At 49.8% G+C, this 19,639-nt stretch overlaps 6 protein-coding genes across 6 annotated transcripts; 3 read left to right on the forward strand and 3 right to left on the reverse strand.

The window, feature by feature from the left end:
• Nucleotides 1–401: 401 nt before the first annotated feature.
• Nucleotides 402–2,969, forward strand: N7458_012632 (threonine/serine exporter family protein; the record flags this gene model as incomplete). The annotated part of the gene is made up of 1 exon (XM_056916013.1): nucleotides 402–2,969. One exon carries the CDS (start codon nucleotides 402–404, stop codon nucleotides 2,967–2,969), a length of 2,568 nt encoding a protein of 855 aa, XP_056760767.1.
• A 1,030-nt stretch (nucleotides 2,970–3,999) lies between these two features.
• Nucleotides 4,000–4,650, forward strand: N7458_012633 (uncharacterized protein; the record flags this gene model as incomplete). The annotated part of the gene is made up of 3 exons (XM_056916014.1): nucleotides 4,000–4,210; nucleotides 4,274–4,496; nucleotides 4,566–4,650. 3 exons carry the CDS (start codon nucleotides 4,000–4,002, stop codon nucleotides 4,648–4,650), a joined length of 519 nt encoding a protein of 172 aa, XP_056760768.1.
• A 351-nt stretch (nucleotides 4,651–5,001) lies between these two features.
• Nucleotides 5,002–6,543, reverse strand: N7458_012634 (uncharacterized protein; the record flags this gene model as incomplete). Its single annotated transcript, XM_056916015.1, has 1 exon — nucleotides 5,002–6,543. One exon carries the CDS (start codon nucleotides 6,541–6,543, stop codon nucleotides 5,002–5,004), a length of 1,542 nt encoding a protein of 513 aa, XP_056760769.1.
• Nucleotides 6,544–7,430: 887 nt separating this feature from the next.
• Nucleotides 7,431–9,970, reverse strand: N7458_012635 (anoctamin family protein; the record flags this gene model as incomplete). Its single annotated transcript, XM_056916016.1, has 4 exons — nucleotides 7,431–9,110; nucleotides 9,186–9,480; nucleotides 9,575–9,728; nucleotides 9,877–9,970. The coding sequence occupies 4 exons, from the start codon at nucleotides 9,968–9,970 to the stop codon at nucleotides 7,431–7,433; spliced, it is 2,223 nt and encodes a 740-aa protein (XP_056760770.1).
• Nucleotides 9,971–13,046: 3,076 nt separating this feature from the next.
• Nucleotides 13,047–14,346, forward strand: N7458_012636 (magnesium transporter CorA family protein; the record flags this gene model as incomplete). Its single annotated transcript, XM_056916017.1, is given in 3 exon segments — nucleotides 13,047–13,684; nucleotides 13,762–14,101; nucleotides 14,113–14,346. Coding segments are annotated over 3 exon segments (1,212 nt in total), but the record flags the coding sequence as incomplete, so codon positions are not given.
• A 297-nt stretch (nucleotides 14,347–14,643) lies between these two features.
• Nucleotides 14,644–18,092, reverse strand: N7458_012637 (aromatic acid exporter family protein; the record flags this gene model as incomplete). Its single annotated transcript, XM_056916018.1, has 7 exons — nucleotides 14,644–14,758; nucleotides 14,814–15,622; nucleotides 15,670–15,759; nucleotides 15,814–17,500; nucleotides 17,557–17,841; nucleotides 17,894–17,998; nucleotides 18,049–18,092. 7 exons carry the CDS (start codon nucleotides 18,090–18,092, stop codon nucleotides 14,644–14,646), a joined length of 3,135 nt encoding a protein of 1,044 aa, XP_056760772.1.
• Between the last annotated feature and the right edge of the window lie 1,547 nt (nucleotides 18,093–19,639).

Below are 19,639 nucleotides of genomic sequence, written 5' to 3' on the forward strand. Positions count from 1 at the left end.
TGGATCCCCTGATAATCCTTCGATTGTGTCTGATTGGCCCCAGGCGTGATCTAGTCCTGTGCTAAAGCTCGATGGGCGGGAGTATACCCGATAGCCGCCGCCATGAGCTCATTTAACTGCCCAGAATGGCCACTCGAAATTTATGCTTCACCTTCGCGTTGCCGCAACATAGAACTTGGCTCAGGTTATGTTGATTTCGTTGATCGAAGCAGCCCTTTCAGCGGCAGAGATCGCCATCCACGAGGGATTCATCGGTCCATAGTAAGTGTGGAAGTCGCCTGGTATATGGTCTGTTCCTGAGGGTTGAACTAATCAACCAAATCTAGCAGACCCCCTAAGAACCTCATGCTGTCCTGGTGAATATTTAGCTGCAGAGTGCTGGGATAATATCGCCGGTCGCCATGTCCGAGCCAGACAGAGGGCATCCCTCTTCCCCAACCGATGGCAACGGCAGCAACGGCAGCAACGGCAGGGATGATCAACGATCTATCTCGCCCGAAAGATCGGAATCGGGAAGCCAGAGACAATATCGAGAGAATGAAAATCAAAATCGTGAGAAAGCCGACCAAGAGCGCGAAACCCCGGGGAAAAGCCCGCCACCCTCGAGACATATTCATTTCCGGTCCCAAGCGAATCTTGCCCAGGGAGCAGAACGCCAACAACCACGCGATGATCCCCGCGCGGAATGGGACAGATCTCACAAGCTGGCCATACCACATCGCCCGTCAATGCCCTACCTCCATGACTCAGAAGATATAACTGATGCCCGACCGCAAGATCAAGGGCAGGGCGATCAAGAGGCTCAGGAGACAAAGGAAAAGCAACCCGAGGGAGCGCCGCCCGAACAGCCACCTTCAGTGGAGACCGGTCCAGACACATTCAATCTCGGATACGCAAAGCGAAGAATCCGTTCAGCAGCCGACAAGCTCAAGCAAAAGGCTGCCAAATTTGGCGAAGTGCTGGGCCGTGAGACAGGCGGTGGAGATGATCTACATCCCGGTGTGTACCACGCCGACTGGGCGTCTGGGAGTCAACCACCAGTATCGGACGTAACGGACAATAAACATAAATCTGATGAAGAGAAGCGACAGCATCAGGCTCAAAGTAGCTCGGAGGCCCATCGGCTGGTGCGCGACTTGACGCAGAGTCATTCCGGAAAACGGCGCAAAACGCGGCCAAAGCCATATCCGCATGGGGGCATGAATTACATTGGAGGGGAGGATGAATCAGCTTTGGAGTCTGGGCTGCGATATCGTTCTGGGGGTGGTGGAATTCTCTCGCAGTTGATCAAGTTGAATGGTGGGAATCAACAACAGGCAGGTGGGGGCTTGCCATCTCGAACACCGAGTCAGTCATCGCTGTCCGGGCCAGCTTCACGGTCGGACTCTGATTCTGGACGAGGGACGCCTGGAAAGAAAACCAAACGGCCTAAATGGTACAAAAGGCCGCCCAACACTTCGACCTCGACTCTAGTCGGAGCTTCGGGTGATCTAAGCGGACCCAGTACGCCAGTCTCGAGCGAGGTGCTATCTGCGGCATCACAGCGTCGTGGCCAACAGGCCGAGCGCAAGACGAACCTGGAAGATGAAATCAGAGTGACTATCCACATTGCCGAAATCATCTGTCGACAGCGATATATCATGCAACTGTGTCGAGCATTGATGCTGTTCGGTGCGCCGACCCACCGGCTGGAAGAATACATGCAGATGACCGCGAAAGTGCTGGAGGTTGACAGCCAGTTTTTGTATCTGCCGGGTTGCATGATCATGTCGTTTGATGATCCGTCTACGCGAACGACGGAGGTGAAACTAGTTCGAGTCGGGCAGGGTGTTGATCTTGCTCGGCTGTCTGATACTCACCTCATATACAAGAACGTCGTTCACGACGTGATTGGAATCGAGGAGGCCGTGCAGGAACTAGACGATGTTATGAAGAAAAAGCCCCGGTATCCGAAGTGGGTTATCGTGGTAGTGTACGGCCTAGCAACTGCAACTGTTGGTCCATTTGCTTTCAGTGCTCGACCAATCGATATGCCCATCATCTTCATCAATGGACTACTGGTAGGGCTGATGCAGCATGTGGCCGCGCCTCGATCGGTTCTCTACTCAAATGTCTTCGAAGTCACGTCGACAGTGGTAACATCTTTCCTGGCTCGCGCTTTTGGCAGCATCCCACGGGCGGTTATCGATGGCAAGCGTCAGTATATGTTCTGTTTTTCAGCAATCGCGCAATCGTCGATCGCATTGATTTTGCCTGGCTTCCTGGTTCTATGTAGCAGTCTCGAACTACAGTCCCACCAGATCATCGCCGGCTCAATCAGAATGGTATACGCAATCATCTTCTCGCTCTTCCTCGGATACGGCATCACAGTTGGGACTACAATTTATGGTCTCATGGACAACAACGCCGTATCGGACATTCAATGTCCCCAAACAGGCGCATTCAAGAATCCATACGTGCAACGTTTCCCGTTCGTGACCATCATGACTGTGTGGCTTTTGATCATCAATCAAGGGAAATGGAAGCAACTACCCCCAATGACAATCATCGCGTTGTCAGGATACATCGGCAACTACTTTAGCACCAAAAAGCTGGGTTCAAACTCTCAAGTCGCCAATACCGTTGGTGCATTCATCGTGGGGATAATGGGCAACTTGTATAGCCGTTTATGGCATGGGCATGCTGCTACCGCTATCTTGCCGGCCATCTTCATTCTGGTGCCATCTGGTCTTGCGGCCACAGGCTCTTTGATTTCAGGTGTTCAATCCGCAGATCAGATCAAGCAGAATGTCTCTTCTCATGGGTCGGCGAGTTCGGCGCCTGGAGCTGGATTGGCATCCAGTAGCTCGGAGTTCAGCTTGGGTTTTGGCATGATCCAGGTCGCGATCGGAATTACTATTGGGTTGTTTATCGCTGCGCTTTGTGTGTATCCATATGGGAAACGTCGGAGTGGTTTGTTTAGCTTTTAGATCAATACAGTCTGAGATGACAGATTTGAAGTGCATATAGCTCAGAGCTCAGGTTCTTTGGAGAGAAATAGCATCCTTTTACACTTTTCTTCCCATTTGAAGGATTCTGTTAAGATGGCGATTTGTTTTACTGCCGATGTCGGGCCTGAAACAATTACAATCGATCATTACGTGAAATCTCAACAACTTTGCAGCTCCTCCGACTCCGCTCGCAACGAAAATGCGAATACGATACTTGGATCCTTAAACTGCCAACTTCCCGCGAAGCTAGTGTAGGAATCCGCCAAGAAGCAGCCCTTTAGGCCCGTAGAGAAGAATAGCTGTTACACGTGGGCTGCGAATACGAAAGTGAGCAAGGACCTCCTGGGCACCAGCACGCGCATTAAGCGAAGATGCATGCATTACCTCGTAGGTCTCCACGCCTCATCAGTATCATCACAGATGGCCCGCGTGCACGATCCGGGTATCGCTTCTAACGCGTCCCTACATTCTCAATTCCATTCAAACAATCTGTGTCACTTCAACAATAGCTCAATGCTCCGTTGCCAAACCCCCAGTTTAAACACGAGTATATACCCAGTCAAGCCAGAACACAACCCATCGAAACAAGCATCACTCCGATCTACAAATTTTTACCGAATCAGCACTAACAGAAACGATGTTCTCTCCAGGGCGCGGGGCAGCCTTCTTCAATTTCCTATCCAAGCTAGCGCCCGGATCGGCGAGCGAATCAAACCCCCCGCGCCGAGCATGTCTTGCCGATCACGACGGTGTGTGGTCACCCTGGGATCGGAGGGTTCCGATTTATGCAGATGTGCAGGAACAAGGTGGTATTCGGAGCGTGTTTGGCGGTTGGAGCCGAGAGGTGGTAGAGGGTAGGTGGGGAGGGGATGAGGTTGATTGTTCTACGCGATGGACGGAGATGTCAACCGGTGGTGGTATATATAGCGTGTTCTTCTTCAGCGTTGTGTAGCTCAATAAGAAAGGCTGTTCACTCTGGATATTTGCTGTTTACAATTCACTATACGCAATGGTCAAGTTCACACCCCTCGCTACGCTGGCAATTGCCAGCCTGGCCGCCGCAAGCCCAACAGTTTACCTGATCCGCCACGGCGAGAAGCCTGATTCCGGCGACGGATTGAATGCCCAGGGTCTGCAGCGTGCACAGTGTCTGCGTAATGTGTTTGGCGCAAGCTCCGAGTATAACATTGGGCATATCATGGCGCAAACACCACTGAGTAGTACGTCACATAGAGGAAGTATATTGATGGCCGTGTTCTAATCTGATTCATCTCTCTTTGCAGGCGGAAAACGTCAACGCCCTTATGACACTGTCGAGCCGCTCGCCGAGGACCTGGGCCTTACCGTGGATATCTCGTGTGACCGCGATGATCCAGGTTGCGTCAAGGACGTTGTGGACGGATACACTGGCTCCGGCAATATTCTGATTTGCTGGGAGCATGATGAGTTGACGGATATTGTTAAGGAGCTGGGAGATAAAGATGCCCCGGATTATCCTGATGATAGGTATGTATATCGATGTGGATGGGTGGAGAAATTGACTTGGGGGAAGTAGAAATGCTAACTGGGTGGTAGTTTTAACATCATTTGGACGGATCCGTCGCCGTATACGACTATCACCTCTGAGACGAGTGAGAACTGCCCTGGTTTGGATAGTTAGAGGGGTGGTTTCAATGAAGATGGGGTGTAGGTTGTATTAGTGTCTTGAAGCGGACCAAGTGCCGACGACAGTTTCTTAGGATCGTCATGGGATGCATGAGAGTCAAAAGCTGTTAAAGATCAACGGTATGAGCATTCAGATTATGTAGAGATACAAGCACAATAGAAACTGCAATGTGCCTTGATTACAAGCAACATTCAATGCAAGTCTAATATCTTTTCGAACTTCATATATCTAAACAATGCCATGCAAATGGATGCCAGCGCATATCCCTCGGATGACTAGCCGGTCAGGAAATCAAACGAACAATGAAAATAATGTCAGCTATCAAGAAAAACCATGCCCACGGAATTATTTATTATCTATCATTGCTTCTGGAGCAGTAACACTGGAGCCAATCGCCTGGGCCGGAGCTGCTCTCTGGTCCCGCCAGACAGCGTAGCCAAGTAATTCGAGAAGATGACGCTCGCGATATGTGAAAATCAGAACTCCATCTTTTTGTAAAAATTGCTTGGCATGAGCGCGGAGAATCTCCGCGTTTTTGGATGACGAGGAGAGACGGGTCAGTGCGTCTAGTGAGATGGTGATTCCGTGTGGAGTGGTGGTAGGCGAGGGAATATCCTTCAAGAGTGTCCGAGTTTGTTTGTCTCGAGTCAAAGACTCGCAGTATCTTTCTAGCATGCGGTTCTGCGCGATGAACCGCAGCATTGAATCTAGCGAGTCCATCTGGACGAGCGCTTGCGGAAGGGACGTTTCAGGCTCTGCGAGACCCCGCTGCATTGCAATCGCATATTCCAAATCCTCGAGTAGTGGAGTAAGCTGCATGCGTGCAAGTGAAACATCCATGAGAAGAGGCCTATCATAGCCGAGCTTCTTACGCCAGAAAAAGTTCACAGCGATCAACGAGATAATACACGGAATCAGGACAACGTATCCCCACCATCGTTCGGCGGTGACCATGGATCCCGCCCCAGCAACGAGACCATTAAGACCGTTGATGAAGGAATGCCACTGGAACCGGCGGATGCGGTTGTGCAGGCGGCGCCCGATGTCATCGCCTAGCTGGGAGGTTCGAACAGCTTTGAGATGTTGATGGAAGCGGTGGATCAGATAACCTGACCAAATGGCGTTGACAAGACCGAACATTGCAGCAAGACCGTTGCCAATGTATCCTGACAGCAAGTTGCTAGCTTTGAACACTCGTGGACTCGCTCCGCCGATGGCCATCAGCGTGCCGACTCCAACCAGCACAGACCCAAAGCCCATCAGTAGGTCCATGACGATGCGATCCACGATTTCGGTGCCCATCTCACGGTCGCTCACACCCAGTCTGCTCTCCAGCAGCTGTACTATCTCGGTATTCTTGCTGTGGTATTGTCGCAGCCCCTTGAGATTCTCTCGCTCCGTCCGAAGCAGTTTCACATTCCGCATACTCAATCGGAAATCTTGAATTACAACGAACACCATACACAGAGCAAACGTACCACCGATACCCATGAGCACTGCCGCGAAGGTGGGCACCGGGATCTGGTTCCACACATTGGCCGCAAAGTCAGCTGCGTTCGCCAGCTCCAGGTATCCCACACTCGCGAGTAGACTGTTTCGAAACTGTTGCTGGTGCAGCAGGTGAAAACACCCACGACGACGGACGAGTGTGACGGTGTCTCTGCTTCCTTCTAGTGATTCTTGCCACGTAATGTCACTAGCTTCGCGGAGGAGTTTAGGGACAAAGGGTGGTGTGGATTCTAGCACTGCCAGCTCGAGGTCCGAGTCGGCTTGTGTTTCCGAGTCGGCGGCTGTTCTGTACATATTGTGCAAGTTGGACGGGCAGGGCGGATGTGCGAGAGGAGGGGGAGCAATCAACGTGTCAGAGGAAGCCCCAGGAGTTGCCATGGTGTTCGTGGCCAGCGTGGTCACTCGGATGTTGAAGGGTTCCGATCATGCGTGCTGTACGCAGGCAGATCAACTGCCGAGACGGAGAGTGCTACAAACTCTGACTATTGAGGCAAAAGGTGATCGAAATGACAGGTATTGAAGAAAGGTTGGACAAGGGAGAGTAGAAGAATGGAGGACTATGAAGGAGCCGAAAATCGGGGAAATGGAAAAATGGGGAGACGTAAGCGGGCGAAGAGGAGGAAGTTGACTCGGCCAGTTCCTGTGGAGAGAAGTGGGTCAGGCTTGGCATCGCCCTGTAGGGCTGAAGGTATACTCGGTGAACTGCTGAGCATCAGTATGCTAATTGTAATCACCCTGGGGGAAATCCTGTTCTGTGAGAACCCTCTGAACACGTTTCAATTGCCTTGAACAATTATCGCAGGAATTAAATACGAAAGTCCCAATTTGCCCCCAGAGAGCGCCCCCCAGTTAACTGGACCCAGCGACCCGCCTAGTCCCACCTGAATATACGCAACGGCCAACAGGAATGACATTGGGGTAATAATAGACACAGGCATGATTCGATGTATTTAAAACCATTATTAGCCCCCTATATTCCGTGTTTAATGCTAGTCACTCCCCTTATATTCATTCGAAAGGATACCCGAAGATATTCAGTAAAAGCCTCTTGAAAGACAAAACTTTCTTGAGAACTCTAATTCTAGGCATCTACAAAAGCGAAGAAAAAGGATCCACCGCATAGTATCGCTCACAAAGATGCAGCAAAAAGAGAGAGCTTAGATATGCAGTCTACATGCAGGAAAACGCCTTTGAATATGCCATGTAATCCAAGTCCAGCTCCAAGATAAAAGCCAATATAGTGACAAAAAGCAATTACGCAGCGGCTATGCATGTTTAACCCCCTTACCCTCATTCCCATCCTTGCTCACACTCAAAGCACGAATCAGCTTGACGCCTGCATCAACCGTCTCGCACTCTGTGCTCTCCCAAAACTCAGCTTCCCGATCTGAACCACGCAGCACCTCGTCTTGTGGCTGCCCACCCGTTGGCGAGGGTGATCCATCTGGCGATGCGGTGTCACTGCTATACACATTGACCCGTTCGTGGAAGCGCACGCGCTGTCGCACCCGAGATGGCGAGTCTTGAGAGCCGTATCGCGACTGCTGACTTTCTATAAATGACTTGCGTACTGCGTAGCGACTAGCTTCTTCGCGGCGGAGAGTGTCGCTGAAGATTTTCTGTATGGCTGTTGCGGCTGTGAATCGAATACCCAGATACATTTGCTCGGCAATGAAGACGGTGAGGAGGAGGTAGGAGAGTCGGACTTCGGACATGGGCCCTCTGTAGAGATGGACGATAGCTGCGGTTGATAGTGTGCCCATCCAAGTGAGAAAGTCTAGGCCTAGTAGAGATGGGCCGATCGAGTCGACGCGGATGGGTGGTGGACGCTGGCATTCGAGCGTGAGCTTGAAGAAATCACCGCGCACTTCGAGCCAGTTGTTTAGTAGGAAGCCGAGTGGGACGAGTGGCCAGGCTACTCCGAATAGAGCCAGATATCCGAATTGCACGCACATCTCCAGGATATCTTCTTCAACCTTGTATTCATCTGCGTCGGCCTCGGCACGGACACGTCGTAGAAAAGAGGATTCTTCGGGAGCGTCGATGAGGAGTAGGTCGGTGGTTTTGGAGAAGCTGCGTTGACGGGTGAGCCCTACCTTGTGGTCGCGGTAGTTGCGCCATTTCTGCCAGAGAACGTGCTTGATGTAGGGCAGCACGATTTCTTCCACAAAGCTGAAGACTTGTGCTGTCATCGAGAGATAGATTACTTCGGCCTGGAAGCGGGATGTGTCCACTTCAAAGTCCTTCTGGATGGCCATATTGATCCCGACGCGTCGTAGAATATCCAGATGTGGGACGATCGCATGGCCGAAAGGAACGTAGACGTATGCCGTTAGGAGTGTGGGTAGAAATGAGGTGATAAAGTGCATGACAAATGTTTTCTGCGTCTGGGCGAGATCGTATAGGTCTTGCGTGCGGTAGTTTTCATAGTCCGTCAAGTGAGTCGCAATGCCCGTGAGAAAGGAAGTAATCGCCGGCAACGACAGCGAGAATAAAATCGTCGGAACAAATTCCAGATAACCCTTCAGCGGGCCCTTGTATACCTCGGAGATAAACACCTCGCTGGCAAAGGTGACCACGATCAGACTTCCCAGTGCTACGCTGGCCACACTTGCAAATGGAACCAGCAGCAACTGTCGTAGAAACTGTTTCCATCCGGGGAACGTATGTGTCACTTGGCCAGACACTGGATCCTTCACTTCCTTTTCCCACTGGTACTGGGTGCGATCGACCTTTAACTGGTCCACACCCCTGACATTCCATCGCAGACTCAAGTCGGACTCACGAATCTTCCAGAATTCCACGAAGACAATACACCAAATGCATAGAAGACTGCCGTATAGGATCGAGTATGGGCCGAGGAACCACCATCCCACAATTCCTAGCGCAGCCGGCACGACTAGAAACAGGGTGTAGCAATGAATGAAAGCGAAATAGAATGCAACCTATTGCGACCGGCAAGAAAAGATGTCAGCTTTCCCTCCTGAACAATCATTACAAGAATTTCTTGTTGCTCCCACCTTTTCACCAAACAGCGCTCGAATCGTATCCAAATCTTCCACGGTCAAATTAGTCTTGCGATTCCACTTGCTCAACAACTCTGAGCAGGCATCCCGATCATGTAATGGAAATGAAGCGGTGACATTCTTCCACTTGCCAAACTGAGGCGTAATTCCCGCGCCACCGAGTTCCTTTCGCCAAGTGACAGCGTGATAAACAGAGCGAATTTCCTCCGCTGGCGTTTCGGCGGAAGCGACGGTATTTTCGTCGCCAGCGGGGAGGGTGTGTGTGATGCCGAATAGCCAATCTTTTATCCTGCCCGAATATCAGTCATAAATACAGGTGAAAACAAGAAAATGGCTTTCTTATTTAAGCTTCCTTATTGGAATGGAGATAATGCTCGTCATACCTCGATTGATGCACCATCTTCCCCAGATGGTCTCTGGGGACCCGGATACACACCAGCAGCGCTGAGCCATGCCCATGGCGGATCTGCACTCGAAGACCAGCTTCGGTGAGATCATGGACAAGGGTGCGGAACTCGGAAATTGCCTGTGCCTGATCTATGCAATTGTCAGCCCTATCGCTACTGGAATGTATTACATAGAGTTGACCAGTCGACCGACCCGCATAGAAGGACGGGAAGGGCTTGACCAAAGACGTCATGCTAGGGATATCCTATGCGGCTCTTTGTCTCTCTAAGGATCTTACCGATGTCGCCAAACTCATACTGTAGCACCCAGTCCACGCCGAGATTGTCGCTCTCATCATGGCCGTGCTTCTCCTGCCCCGCGAGCCAAGACATCTTGGTCGGGTAGGCGACGTAGCCTAGCAAAATTGTCTGTAGGTCTTGCTGTCAATTGGTGTTGAGTTGAGGACACCAATTGTGTTTAGGAAGTATGAGAGGCTGTGTTCGAGAAGAGCCGAAAAGACGGTGAATGTAATCGAAAATAGGACGAAGAGAATGAAAGAGAAAGATACCCAGAAGTGTAATGTAACGAGGGGAAAGGGGAAGTACTGTGGGTGGGGGGAGAAATCCAGCCTTGTGAATATGCAAGAGAACAGCGTGGAAACAATAATGGTTAAAAGCAAATTTCCTCCTTAATTAGGCACCGGAGGAGGTAATGAGGGGTTTATTGGTTCGCGCTTACCCCCTATAATTGCAGGCTCTAATTATACAGTGGAGAGGCTGAACTACGCACTTTGTATTCCCACACCTCGCTACGGCTTCTCACTGGCTGTCAGGAAGCGCCGATCGGACTTGGTTTCGGTGAGCTTCTTTCCAGCCGCCCACGACCCTGGACTTTGATCATCCATCAAGATTTAGACTATTATATGAACAACTAACAAAATAGGAGGCTATATATCTTTACGGTTATTCTCCTTGGGAGATATAGAGCATTCAGTCTCAGAAATCATATCAGCCCCTCCAGCGCCCGATGCAGCGCCAGCTGTTTGTCTCTTCTGCCGGGATGCTTTGACAGCGAACCGGGGATCCACGGGCCAAGCTTCAGCCCTACAGGGCAACGCGGGAAAATGTATGGGGGAAAATAGTGTCACGATGATGCCTAGTTTGCCACTAGACACGCACCTCGGCCATTCGGCTACGGTATTAATCCCAATTCTCGAGGCCATAACTCCAATAGACCAGATCAAATACTATAGAGTGCCAATGGCACCGACTACTCCCCCCTGAACTGTATCCTCTATCGCACTGCGAAGCTTCTCTCCAGCAGGGCCGACCGGAACTTCCCACAAAGAAACCACTGAAACCCTGCAGCCTTTGATGATGTTGCGTCCCAGCCTTTTCCCGCTTGTTGGAAAATCACTCAGTACGGTATGTATGGCAACTTCCCATCATCTCCGTGCCCCACCGGTCGGTTAAGGGGGACAACCGAGTCTTGCTCGATAGTATGATCCGCGTAAGTATGGCTATTATGAAGTTAGCTCTATCGATGTTCTTGGTTCATTGAATATCCTTATTTTCTTTTTAGTAACAATAATAGATGAATCCAAATTAATTCCTTGCAGTTTCACCTTCATGCGCTCCAGACTTCTCAATGTTAAAAAAGTTGCTGCCTGAACCTACTCGCGCGCCAAGAGACGCGCGATGGGGAATGCCGTAATTCCGGTGCCAGGCGTCGAAATTACCAGACCCATTGCCTAATTCCAGGTTGCGTAGGGTAAGATGAAGAACAGTGTCTGGCGGATAGTGATTTTGTATGCAAAACTTGAAATACATAAAGAACGAACACAATAACCTTACATCCGTAATTTCTTCCTGGCGCTCAGAACAGCGCCAACCCTTCCATCACTTTTCTGCGGGGTCCATGATAGCATCCCCAGTCGAGCTTCTATCAGGTCTTCCGCTAATCGCGATTTTCTATGAAGGATACTAATTTTTATACATTATACGCAGTACAGGCATCAGTATTCAAGACACCGCGGCTGGATACCCGCGCACGCCACACTTGAGCCTATGTTTCCCAACGTCCGGCGTTCCCAGAGTGACCTTGGCGTCTAATATCCAAGGGCTAGCGAACAGTCTAGGAAGACAGTGACCTTGTCGTCAACGTAATGTGAACTGGAGACTGCGAATACCGACTTTCCTTTGCGAAGCAGCATCGATTGATTCACGGCAAAGATCAGGACCAATCCTCATTTCGCATCTACTTACACTACTCAACCTGCACGGCCATCATTGGACAAGCTGGTCCATTGAATATTATTTCTTGGCCTCTGCCATTTTCTTCGGTACTTGGCCTCATGGCTCGTCGATTTCTCCCCGGGCAGATCATGGCCTTCGGCCTGAGTGCGGTCCTATTCACGTTCATGTTTCTCCCAACATTTCTTATCCTGTTAGCCGTCGTGGTCTTTTTCGTCCTGGCCTATCCCCGGCTGCGCAAGTCCAATATCATTGATGGGCATAGGGACATACGATCCGATCAGCAAGGAGACCGCGAGTGATTAACTAAGAGATTGGCTAAATGCCCAGACCAGGTGAGCGGATAATCGGCTCTATGAGCACTTTGTTTGGCTGGGATTGACAATGGTATTCTAGGTATTTTCTTGGCTGGGCTGGGCGGCATTATTATGGAGTTTTTGGGATATGCATAATGTTGGATTTTTCCGCGGATATGAGGAGTTACTGTGTGATGGGGGTAAAGTTATAGGCTGCTCGAAATTGTCATACTTTGTCAGATTTTTCGCATTCTGTACGGAACACTAGTGATGTTCTGTTGTAAATCTAAGTGAGGTTGTTAGTTAGTCTGGCCATACAAACCCTGTTCTTATCTCAAGTTAGGCACCATCACCACTAATCAGATTGAGATGAATATCTCTAAGGAAAATGAGACCAGGCGTCTTTAGGTTGACAACGATTATGACCCTATCTCTTTACAACTGCGATGCCTGGAGCCAAGATCTTGGACTGGAACAAAAATCGGAGCCGCTTTGCCAGTGCCAGACTTTCTCCCAGGGTCCTTCCAAGCGGCCCCCGGCCCAGGAAAGCATTCGCAATCCTCAATATGGGATCCGCCATCGGACAAAAAAATTTCTCTAGTCCCAATCCTGAGTTGCTGACCCCTCTCAATATGTGGGTCAACGGGTAGGGCTGGGAGGGGTGCGCTGGCGTAGGTTTACCACTTTTTTGGTGGAGGAGGACTAGAATGGGTTGTTACATTCGCTTCGCTAGGCCAAATCTTCTTTCATCTTCGTTGCCAACACTATATACACAGCGAGACGATTTATGAGTGACTTATTCAACGTTTGGGTTCCCTTGCCACCGCTATTCTCGGAAGCTCAACCGCACTCACGACTAGAATGGGCTGAATGAACCGACCTTTCCCTTCGATGACCAGCATTTACCTCTGTTTTGAAAGGCATATCTGTTTACTGCGAAGTTGCCTCACCGATGGCACCCAGTCGACGGTCTGCCGAACCCATCGCCCTCTCAAACGCTGCTCTGTGATCAGAAAATGAAAGTCCAACCACTATCCGAGAACCCTCTGGTTCAGGAGGCACTGCAAGACCGCTTCAGCTTCTTCTCGTCGGATACCCAGCAAGCTATCACAGCATCATCCTGGGCATATCTCTTCCCCAAAGGAAACCAGGATCACATCTTCCAGGCAACCCAGAAAACCCGTCCAGATCCCTCTCACCCTGTGTGGTGGGTCGACGTTCGAGATGCCACGAGTGAAGATGTCAGTATTGTTACAGAGGCTCTGTCCATTCATCCCCTGACGGCGGAGGATATTGCTATACGTGAGCCCCGCGAGAAAGTTGAGGTCTTCAAGAATTACTACCTCATCTCCTTTCAAACACTGGTATCCCAGCCCACAGAGAGTGGGGAGCGGTTGGGAATGCCCTCATCCGCGGAGATGTACATCCTGGTATTTCAGTATGGAGTCGTCACTTTCTCACCCAGTGGATGCAGCCATGTGAACCGCGTGCGAGATCGAATTCACAGAATGCACGATCCTTCCATCCTGTCCAGTGACTGGATCTGCTACGCATTGATGTAAGTGTACAGCCACAGCACAGCACAGGTCTTACAACGACATCCACTCTGTTCCCTTCATGCTAACAAGATCACAGCGACGACATTGTCGACAGTTTCGAGCCCTTCACCCGAGCCGTTGAAGCCGAATCTGAGGCCATTGAAGATCAAGTCTTCATCGCACGAATCGACGACGTCAAAGAACTAATCCCACAAGTCGATATCCTTCGCAAAAAGATCACCCATATTATCCGCTGCCTAAGCGGCAAAGTCGACGTCCTCAACGGCTTTGTAAAGCGCTGCCAGGCCCCCGATAAACTCCAGGTTTTCCCAGACGGCGATCTTCTGCTCTACCTGGGCGATGTGCAGGACCACCTGGTGACAACGCTGTCGACACTGGCGCATATCGATGAGATCATTGGCCATCGCAGGCGAATTGTTTGGCGCAGTTGAGTGCGACGAATTTGCGGATTAGTTTGACAATTAATTCGGCGATGAGTAAGGTTACAGTGCTGGCAACAATTTTTGTCCCGTGTCATTTGGTTACGGGTATGTTTGGGATGAATGTTGGTGTGCCTGGTCAGGATACACCTGAGTTGTCATGGTTTTTCGGAATTGTGGGGGTTTTTGTGGCTTTTATGGTTGTTTGTATGGGAATGGCCGCAAGGTTTAAGCTTTTGTAGACTTTAAGGTAGACTTTAGATAGCATATACCGTATTGAAATTTAAGGGTAGGGGTTGATAATCTATGAGTTGAGACCATGGTTCTCGTCACGGTATACAAGCAGCCATCAAGCCTTGGATTAGGATTGGCGATGTCCCAGTTTCATGGCCCATGTTCATCATAGGCAGTCATTTCCGTACTCTCGAATTTGTAAAAGTCGGAAAAGGCGGGCATAGTTTTCTCTCAAATGTATATACATCATTTAGGCTTTGATGAATGGTTTCAATAATATGCAACTATAATACATTATACAAACCTCAGCGCACCTCTTCCTCGCTCGGTCTCTGTAGCAAATGCGCCGACTCCTCATGCCGTAGACTCTGCCGAGGATAAACGTCGAAACTGAGCTCGCCAACGAGTTTCCGCATGTTACTGCGCAGATTAGCAATATATCGACAAGGTAAACCATAGAGACTTGAGCACTTACTCAAGGAGATCCTGCAAACTAAAGGACACCACAGACCTCAGCACTTCGAGAGCGACAAAGGCTGAAAACGACGGGTCCTCAACATGTGAGATGTTGAGCAGCTTGTCATCAATCTTTTGCATTTGCCGTGCAAGTGGGAAACTTTCCGGCGTGGATAGGTATGGTGGCAACGGCTGAGCATTGGTAATAGCAGCTGACAGGTGACAAAGTAGTGATGTGATCTGATGGGAATTGAAATCGGCAGACTTTAAAGCAATTTCTGCGAGTTGCGCCATCCATGGTCCATCGCTCTCTTGCCCGGAATTCTCTGATTCCATGGACAGAGCATCTAGGTTTTGTGTCGTGTATGCCATCAACGACATACTTGTCAGGATGCGTTGAATTTCGGAAATGATATTGTCGTAAGTTTCCTTTGGGAACTTTCCGCCAATCGGTGGTTCGAAGGTGCTAAAGTGACTGTGCATACGCAGGCCAGTGAGAAGCATCATCTCTTCCTTGAATATGTTTCGTCTCGACTTTTGAAGTTGGTGTGCAGGCGAGTTCTTGTCTTCAGTATGACCCAGTTCGCCTGCGAGCCATAACTCGATTGTTGAGTGCATGGCACTATAGAACTTGGCGAGCACGAAAAGACTGCGGCCAAGTAGCTTGCGCAGCTGCGATTTTGCAGTAATCGGGTATGGGAAGATGACCCAGAAGAAGGATATCGCGCAGCCAGCTGCTACAGCGGCGAGCTTGTAGGGGCCAAACAGGTAGATTGGGTAATACGGTTGGCCATTTTCCTCGGCTGCAATCACTCCCAATTTGGCAACCTTCAGAAAGATTAGATTGTGTCTTGGAAAGAGTATGTCGAACGTACCTGCAATTCATAACCAACAATCACGTTCAATGTAACGATGGCGATGACTGATGGACCAAAGTACTGTGGCATTTTAACGTAGAAATAGTACTGAATAGGTCGAGTTAGCAACTTCTCACATTGAGATACTCGTCTGGTACATACCGCGATAACATTAGCGATGTAAAGAAAGACAATCACTCCTGGTGTCTTGCCATCCACAATGTACCACACAATGAGACTGAGAACAAGAGCAAATACAGTTGCAATAATCCGAGCAACGAAACCAAACATTGTCTGACCGCTTGTCGGGCTCATACCGATAACGATTACAATCATCGCCCAAATACATCTTTGGCGAATGAAAAAGTCTTGGGTCTGATGTAAATAGGCCAGAATCCCAACAGAAAATGAAGCTGCTGATACTCGAAAGCCAAAGCTGCTCTGTTCAGACTTGATAGCATGTGAGATGCTCCGCAGAACCATACTTCCTCGCTCCCAGACATTCTCCGGTGGCAGATGTTCCGGGTCTGGGAAACCAGTCAATATTGATGCACGATGGACATTAGAGGGGTCCACATGGGATGACTGTCGACTGGAATACGGGCTCTCCTTCTCTTTCTCAGTACTGCCGCGTAATGAGAACCACTCCCGGAGAGACCCCTGTCTTGGGAAAATCAGACGAGACCGTTTCATCGTTCCATCAGCGACCTTCCCGTCGGCAAATTTCACCAGCTTCAATGTGGCATTGAGCAGGTCATCCTGCAGATGACCCATATACAGGATGAGGAAAAATTCCTGGCGTACATCATGGTCAGCCGCAAAGATGGGGTGGGCTGACCCAGGTCCGGCCTGGTCTGTAGATTTCTCAGAGGTCGTAAATGCCTCTAGTGAGGCTAGCGCTTCTGGTAGGTGCTTCCTCTGAGAGTAGTACCTCCGCAGATCCTGCTCAAAGCGTGAGGCGAAATCTGATTGGAGTGGACTTAGGATTTGGCCCCTTGCTTCCTCGTCCCTGGTGGGAGATCCAACCTGGTGCGTCTTTTTTTGCTTGTCCAAATGCTTAGCTGAAATAAGCTCCAGGGTCAGCAGAAAATGGGCCAGTCCTATCTTGACAAGCGCAGTTGCATCCACAAGCCGCGCGTGATGGGTCTCCACCACTTTTCGGATCCCCGATTGTTTCAACGCATTCTCCCCTGTCCCGTTGAGGATGTCTGCTTCGTCACCATCCTCACGCGGTCCTTCATTCTTGATTATGCTCTCCAGAATCTCTGGCAGCATAGACATTCCAGCAAGTGGAAGAAGCACGCCTCGAAAAAGCGAAGCCATCGTACTTAGGTCTTCGGGAGATAACTTGCCCCACGCAATCTCCTCCTTGGAGTAGAAAAGGTCGGCATGCATCTTGCTGTGGAGGCCATTAAGTTTATTCATTGCTGCCTGCAGCCGCTTTTGTTTGCATTGTAGATCCGTGTCGGTCTCGCTTTGCATATCTCGAGTGTCCATCGCGGTGCGTGCTCGGCGCAGGAAACCATTCCCCGAGAACAACCCAGTTGCTGCGCTCCCTTCGGCGAAGGATTTCTGTGCTTCCAACACCCCTTCGACAGATGAAACATACTCCTTGATGTCGTGGAAAACATTTCCTCGGCTGGTGATAGGAAAAATGAAAAGGGACACGCCAGTAGCAATCGCAAATCCGATCATGAAACCTTTCAATAGTCTTGAAATGAAATCTAGTCCCTCTGACAGGGTAATGAATGTGCCGGCACGGGTAATGGTTACTGAAGCAAAAATGGAGAAAGCGACCATTGGGTCTTGCAGTTCCATCGGCTTCAATGCCCGCAGTGAATTGGCCGCCCTGTGGTACCTTGTTAGGTTCATCGACTAAGGGCCAATTCATCGTAAACCACTCACCAAATCATGACAATAAGCCAGACTGCAGCTACCGCACAGGCGTCGCTACTGTATCCATTTCGCACGGCATCGCTTGCGTCAGCGGGAGTATTATGTTCTCTCGCCTTGACTGCACAGAAGACAGCTAGACAGCAAAGTGAAGCAGAGACGCAAGTAGATAGCAAGTCGAAGAACATGATCTTCATGAACTTTGCCCGGGGCATCAATCCCTGTGAGAGCACCGAGATCAAGGCTGACAGGTAGCCGATCGTGGTGGTCATGTTGGAGATCGCATCGCTTTGATATCTTGGCATTTGTCAGTCGCAATCGTCGTACGAGTATCACCCTGCATACATACATAGCAATTGTGATGGTGGGTGCCAAGGCGCCCTTTAGCATCATGAGAAAGCTTCGAGTATCAAGACCAAGATCTTCCCACCATTTCAACGGATTCAATAGACGCCTTTCTTCTGTCAGAATGTTCTTATATAGCTGATTCAATGTTGTACTCACTTGATCCTCCTAGGCGTCCCCGCCTGGGAGTCTTTATGAGCCATGTGATGGCGATGCTTGAACAGGCTCGGGGGAAGCATCCAAGAACCCTCTAATTCCTCTTCACATGAGCGGCGTCCCAAGCAACTGATAGCTTCTTGCGGTAGTGACAATAAGAGAACGAGGTGAAAACTTGACCGGATCTGCGTTTTCGGAGCGTAAGTGGCTGCGTTCGGATCGGGTTGCCGTGCGAGTCGCTCCGTACCGAGCCAAGTGCCGATGGGGCGCCGCGACGACCACTATCGGGCGTCGATCGATCCCCCACCTATTATTTATTTTGAGGGCCAATGAAAGCTCTGCAATGTGTGGTATTGCTCCCCAGCACTCGTGCTGAACAAACCTTGAGGAGAAGGTTCGATGGCGGGAGGGTGAATCCGAAAGTCACGTGGACAGGCTCGACATGTAGCTATTTGGATTTAGAGTTCAGCTTGGGGAGTTGGTCCTCATTATTGTTCTCTCTCTCTGATCTATTGAGAACCATCTTTCCTTGAAAAGTACCAATATAAGTGATCCGTAATTGTGATTCTGAGTGGAGTTCACATCGGCGCGGGGCGGAATGGACTTCTCCCGTTGCCACCAGCTCCCTGATGAACACTACGTTATAAGGACAATATTGGGTTTAACCACTCTTGCTAGTATGGATCCTCTATCTCTTGTCTATATTGTAATTCAATTACCGCCCTCGGGTGGGACTGATCGGGTTCTTTTAGTCATCTCTAATCATTCTAGGAAGCTGTCCAACTCGACCGACCCCTGTCCTGTAGATATATATAGCGGTTTCCAAGTCGAGTTAAGCAGCTAAGTATAGGTAGGTATAAGAGGTTTTTAAGGTTGTCGATATCTTCTAATTGAGTAAACCTAGTACTTTCACAATTCCCCTCAGCACCCTGAGCGTGGCTTAGCTTCTCACAGTAGTAGGTCATCTAATTACAAAGTCAGTATGATTCCATCACCAAGAAGTAATGTCTCACCTCATCTCCACCAATGTACCATCCTGCAGAGTTACAAAAGGTACCATCCTAGAGCCGATTAGCCTAACAAAATCTACGAAGCTGGGAGTGTTAGATGGCAATCATACAAAGGTGCAGTCAGGACACGAGCCCCACTGCTTATCACCGGTGTGGCGCTGCCTGTAATAGTCGCAGGTGCACTTGGTCCCGGCGGGTAGAATTTCGTAACTGTTGGGCCAAGTGTAGCTCGGACTAAATGGCGTACCGCCAACTGGTTGGGAGACTCTGTCGGTCACGCAGACTGCGACGTTGTGCAGTTTGGCAAGGGCACTAAAGAACCATCGATGAATGCTAGGGGGTTCTTTTAAAATGAGAAATTGACTCTACTGTGGAATGTACGCATACCTTCCTACGAAGACAAGGCAGGTGGGGATAGCGGTGAACTTCATTGTAAGATTGTCTTTGAATACACAGTGAAAAGTCAATGGTGTTATGTTGTGAATGATCACGCCCAGGAGCTAGAAGGAGAGTATTTAACTCGCATGACAAAACACCCAATGATATCACAAATAATTCAAGTACCTTGTAAGGCATGATCCTTC

The sequence above is a fragment of the Penicillium daleae genome, assembly GCF_028827525.1.
Source record: "Penicillium daleae strain IBT 16125 chromosome Unknown utg000009l_segment0_segment0, whole genome shotgun sequence".
In the NCBI taxonomy this organism is placed as follows: Eukaryota; Fungi; Ascomycota; class Eurotiomycetes; order Eurotiales; family Aspergillaceae; genus Penicillium; species Penicillium daleae.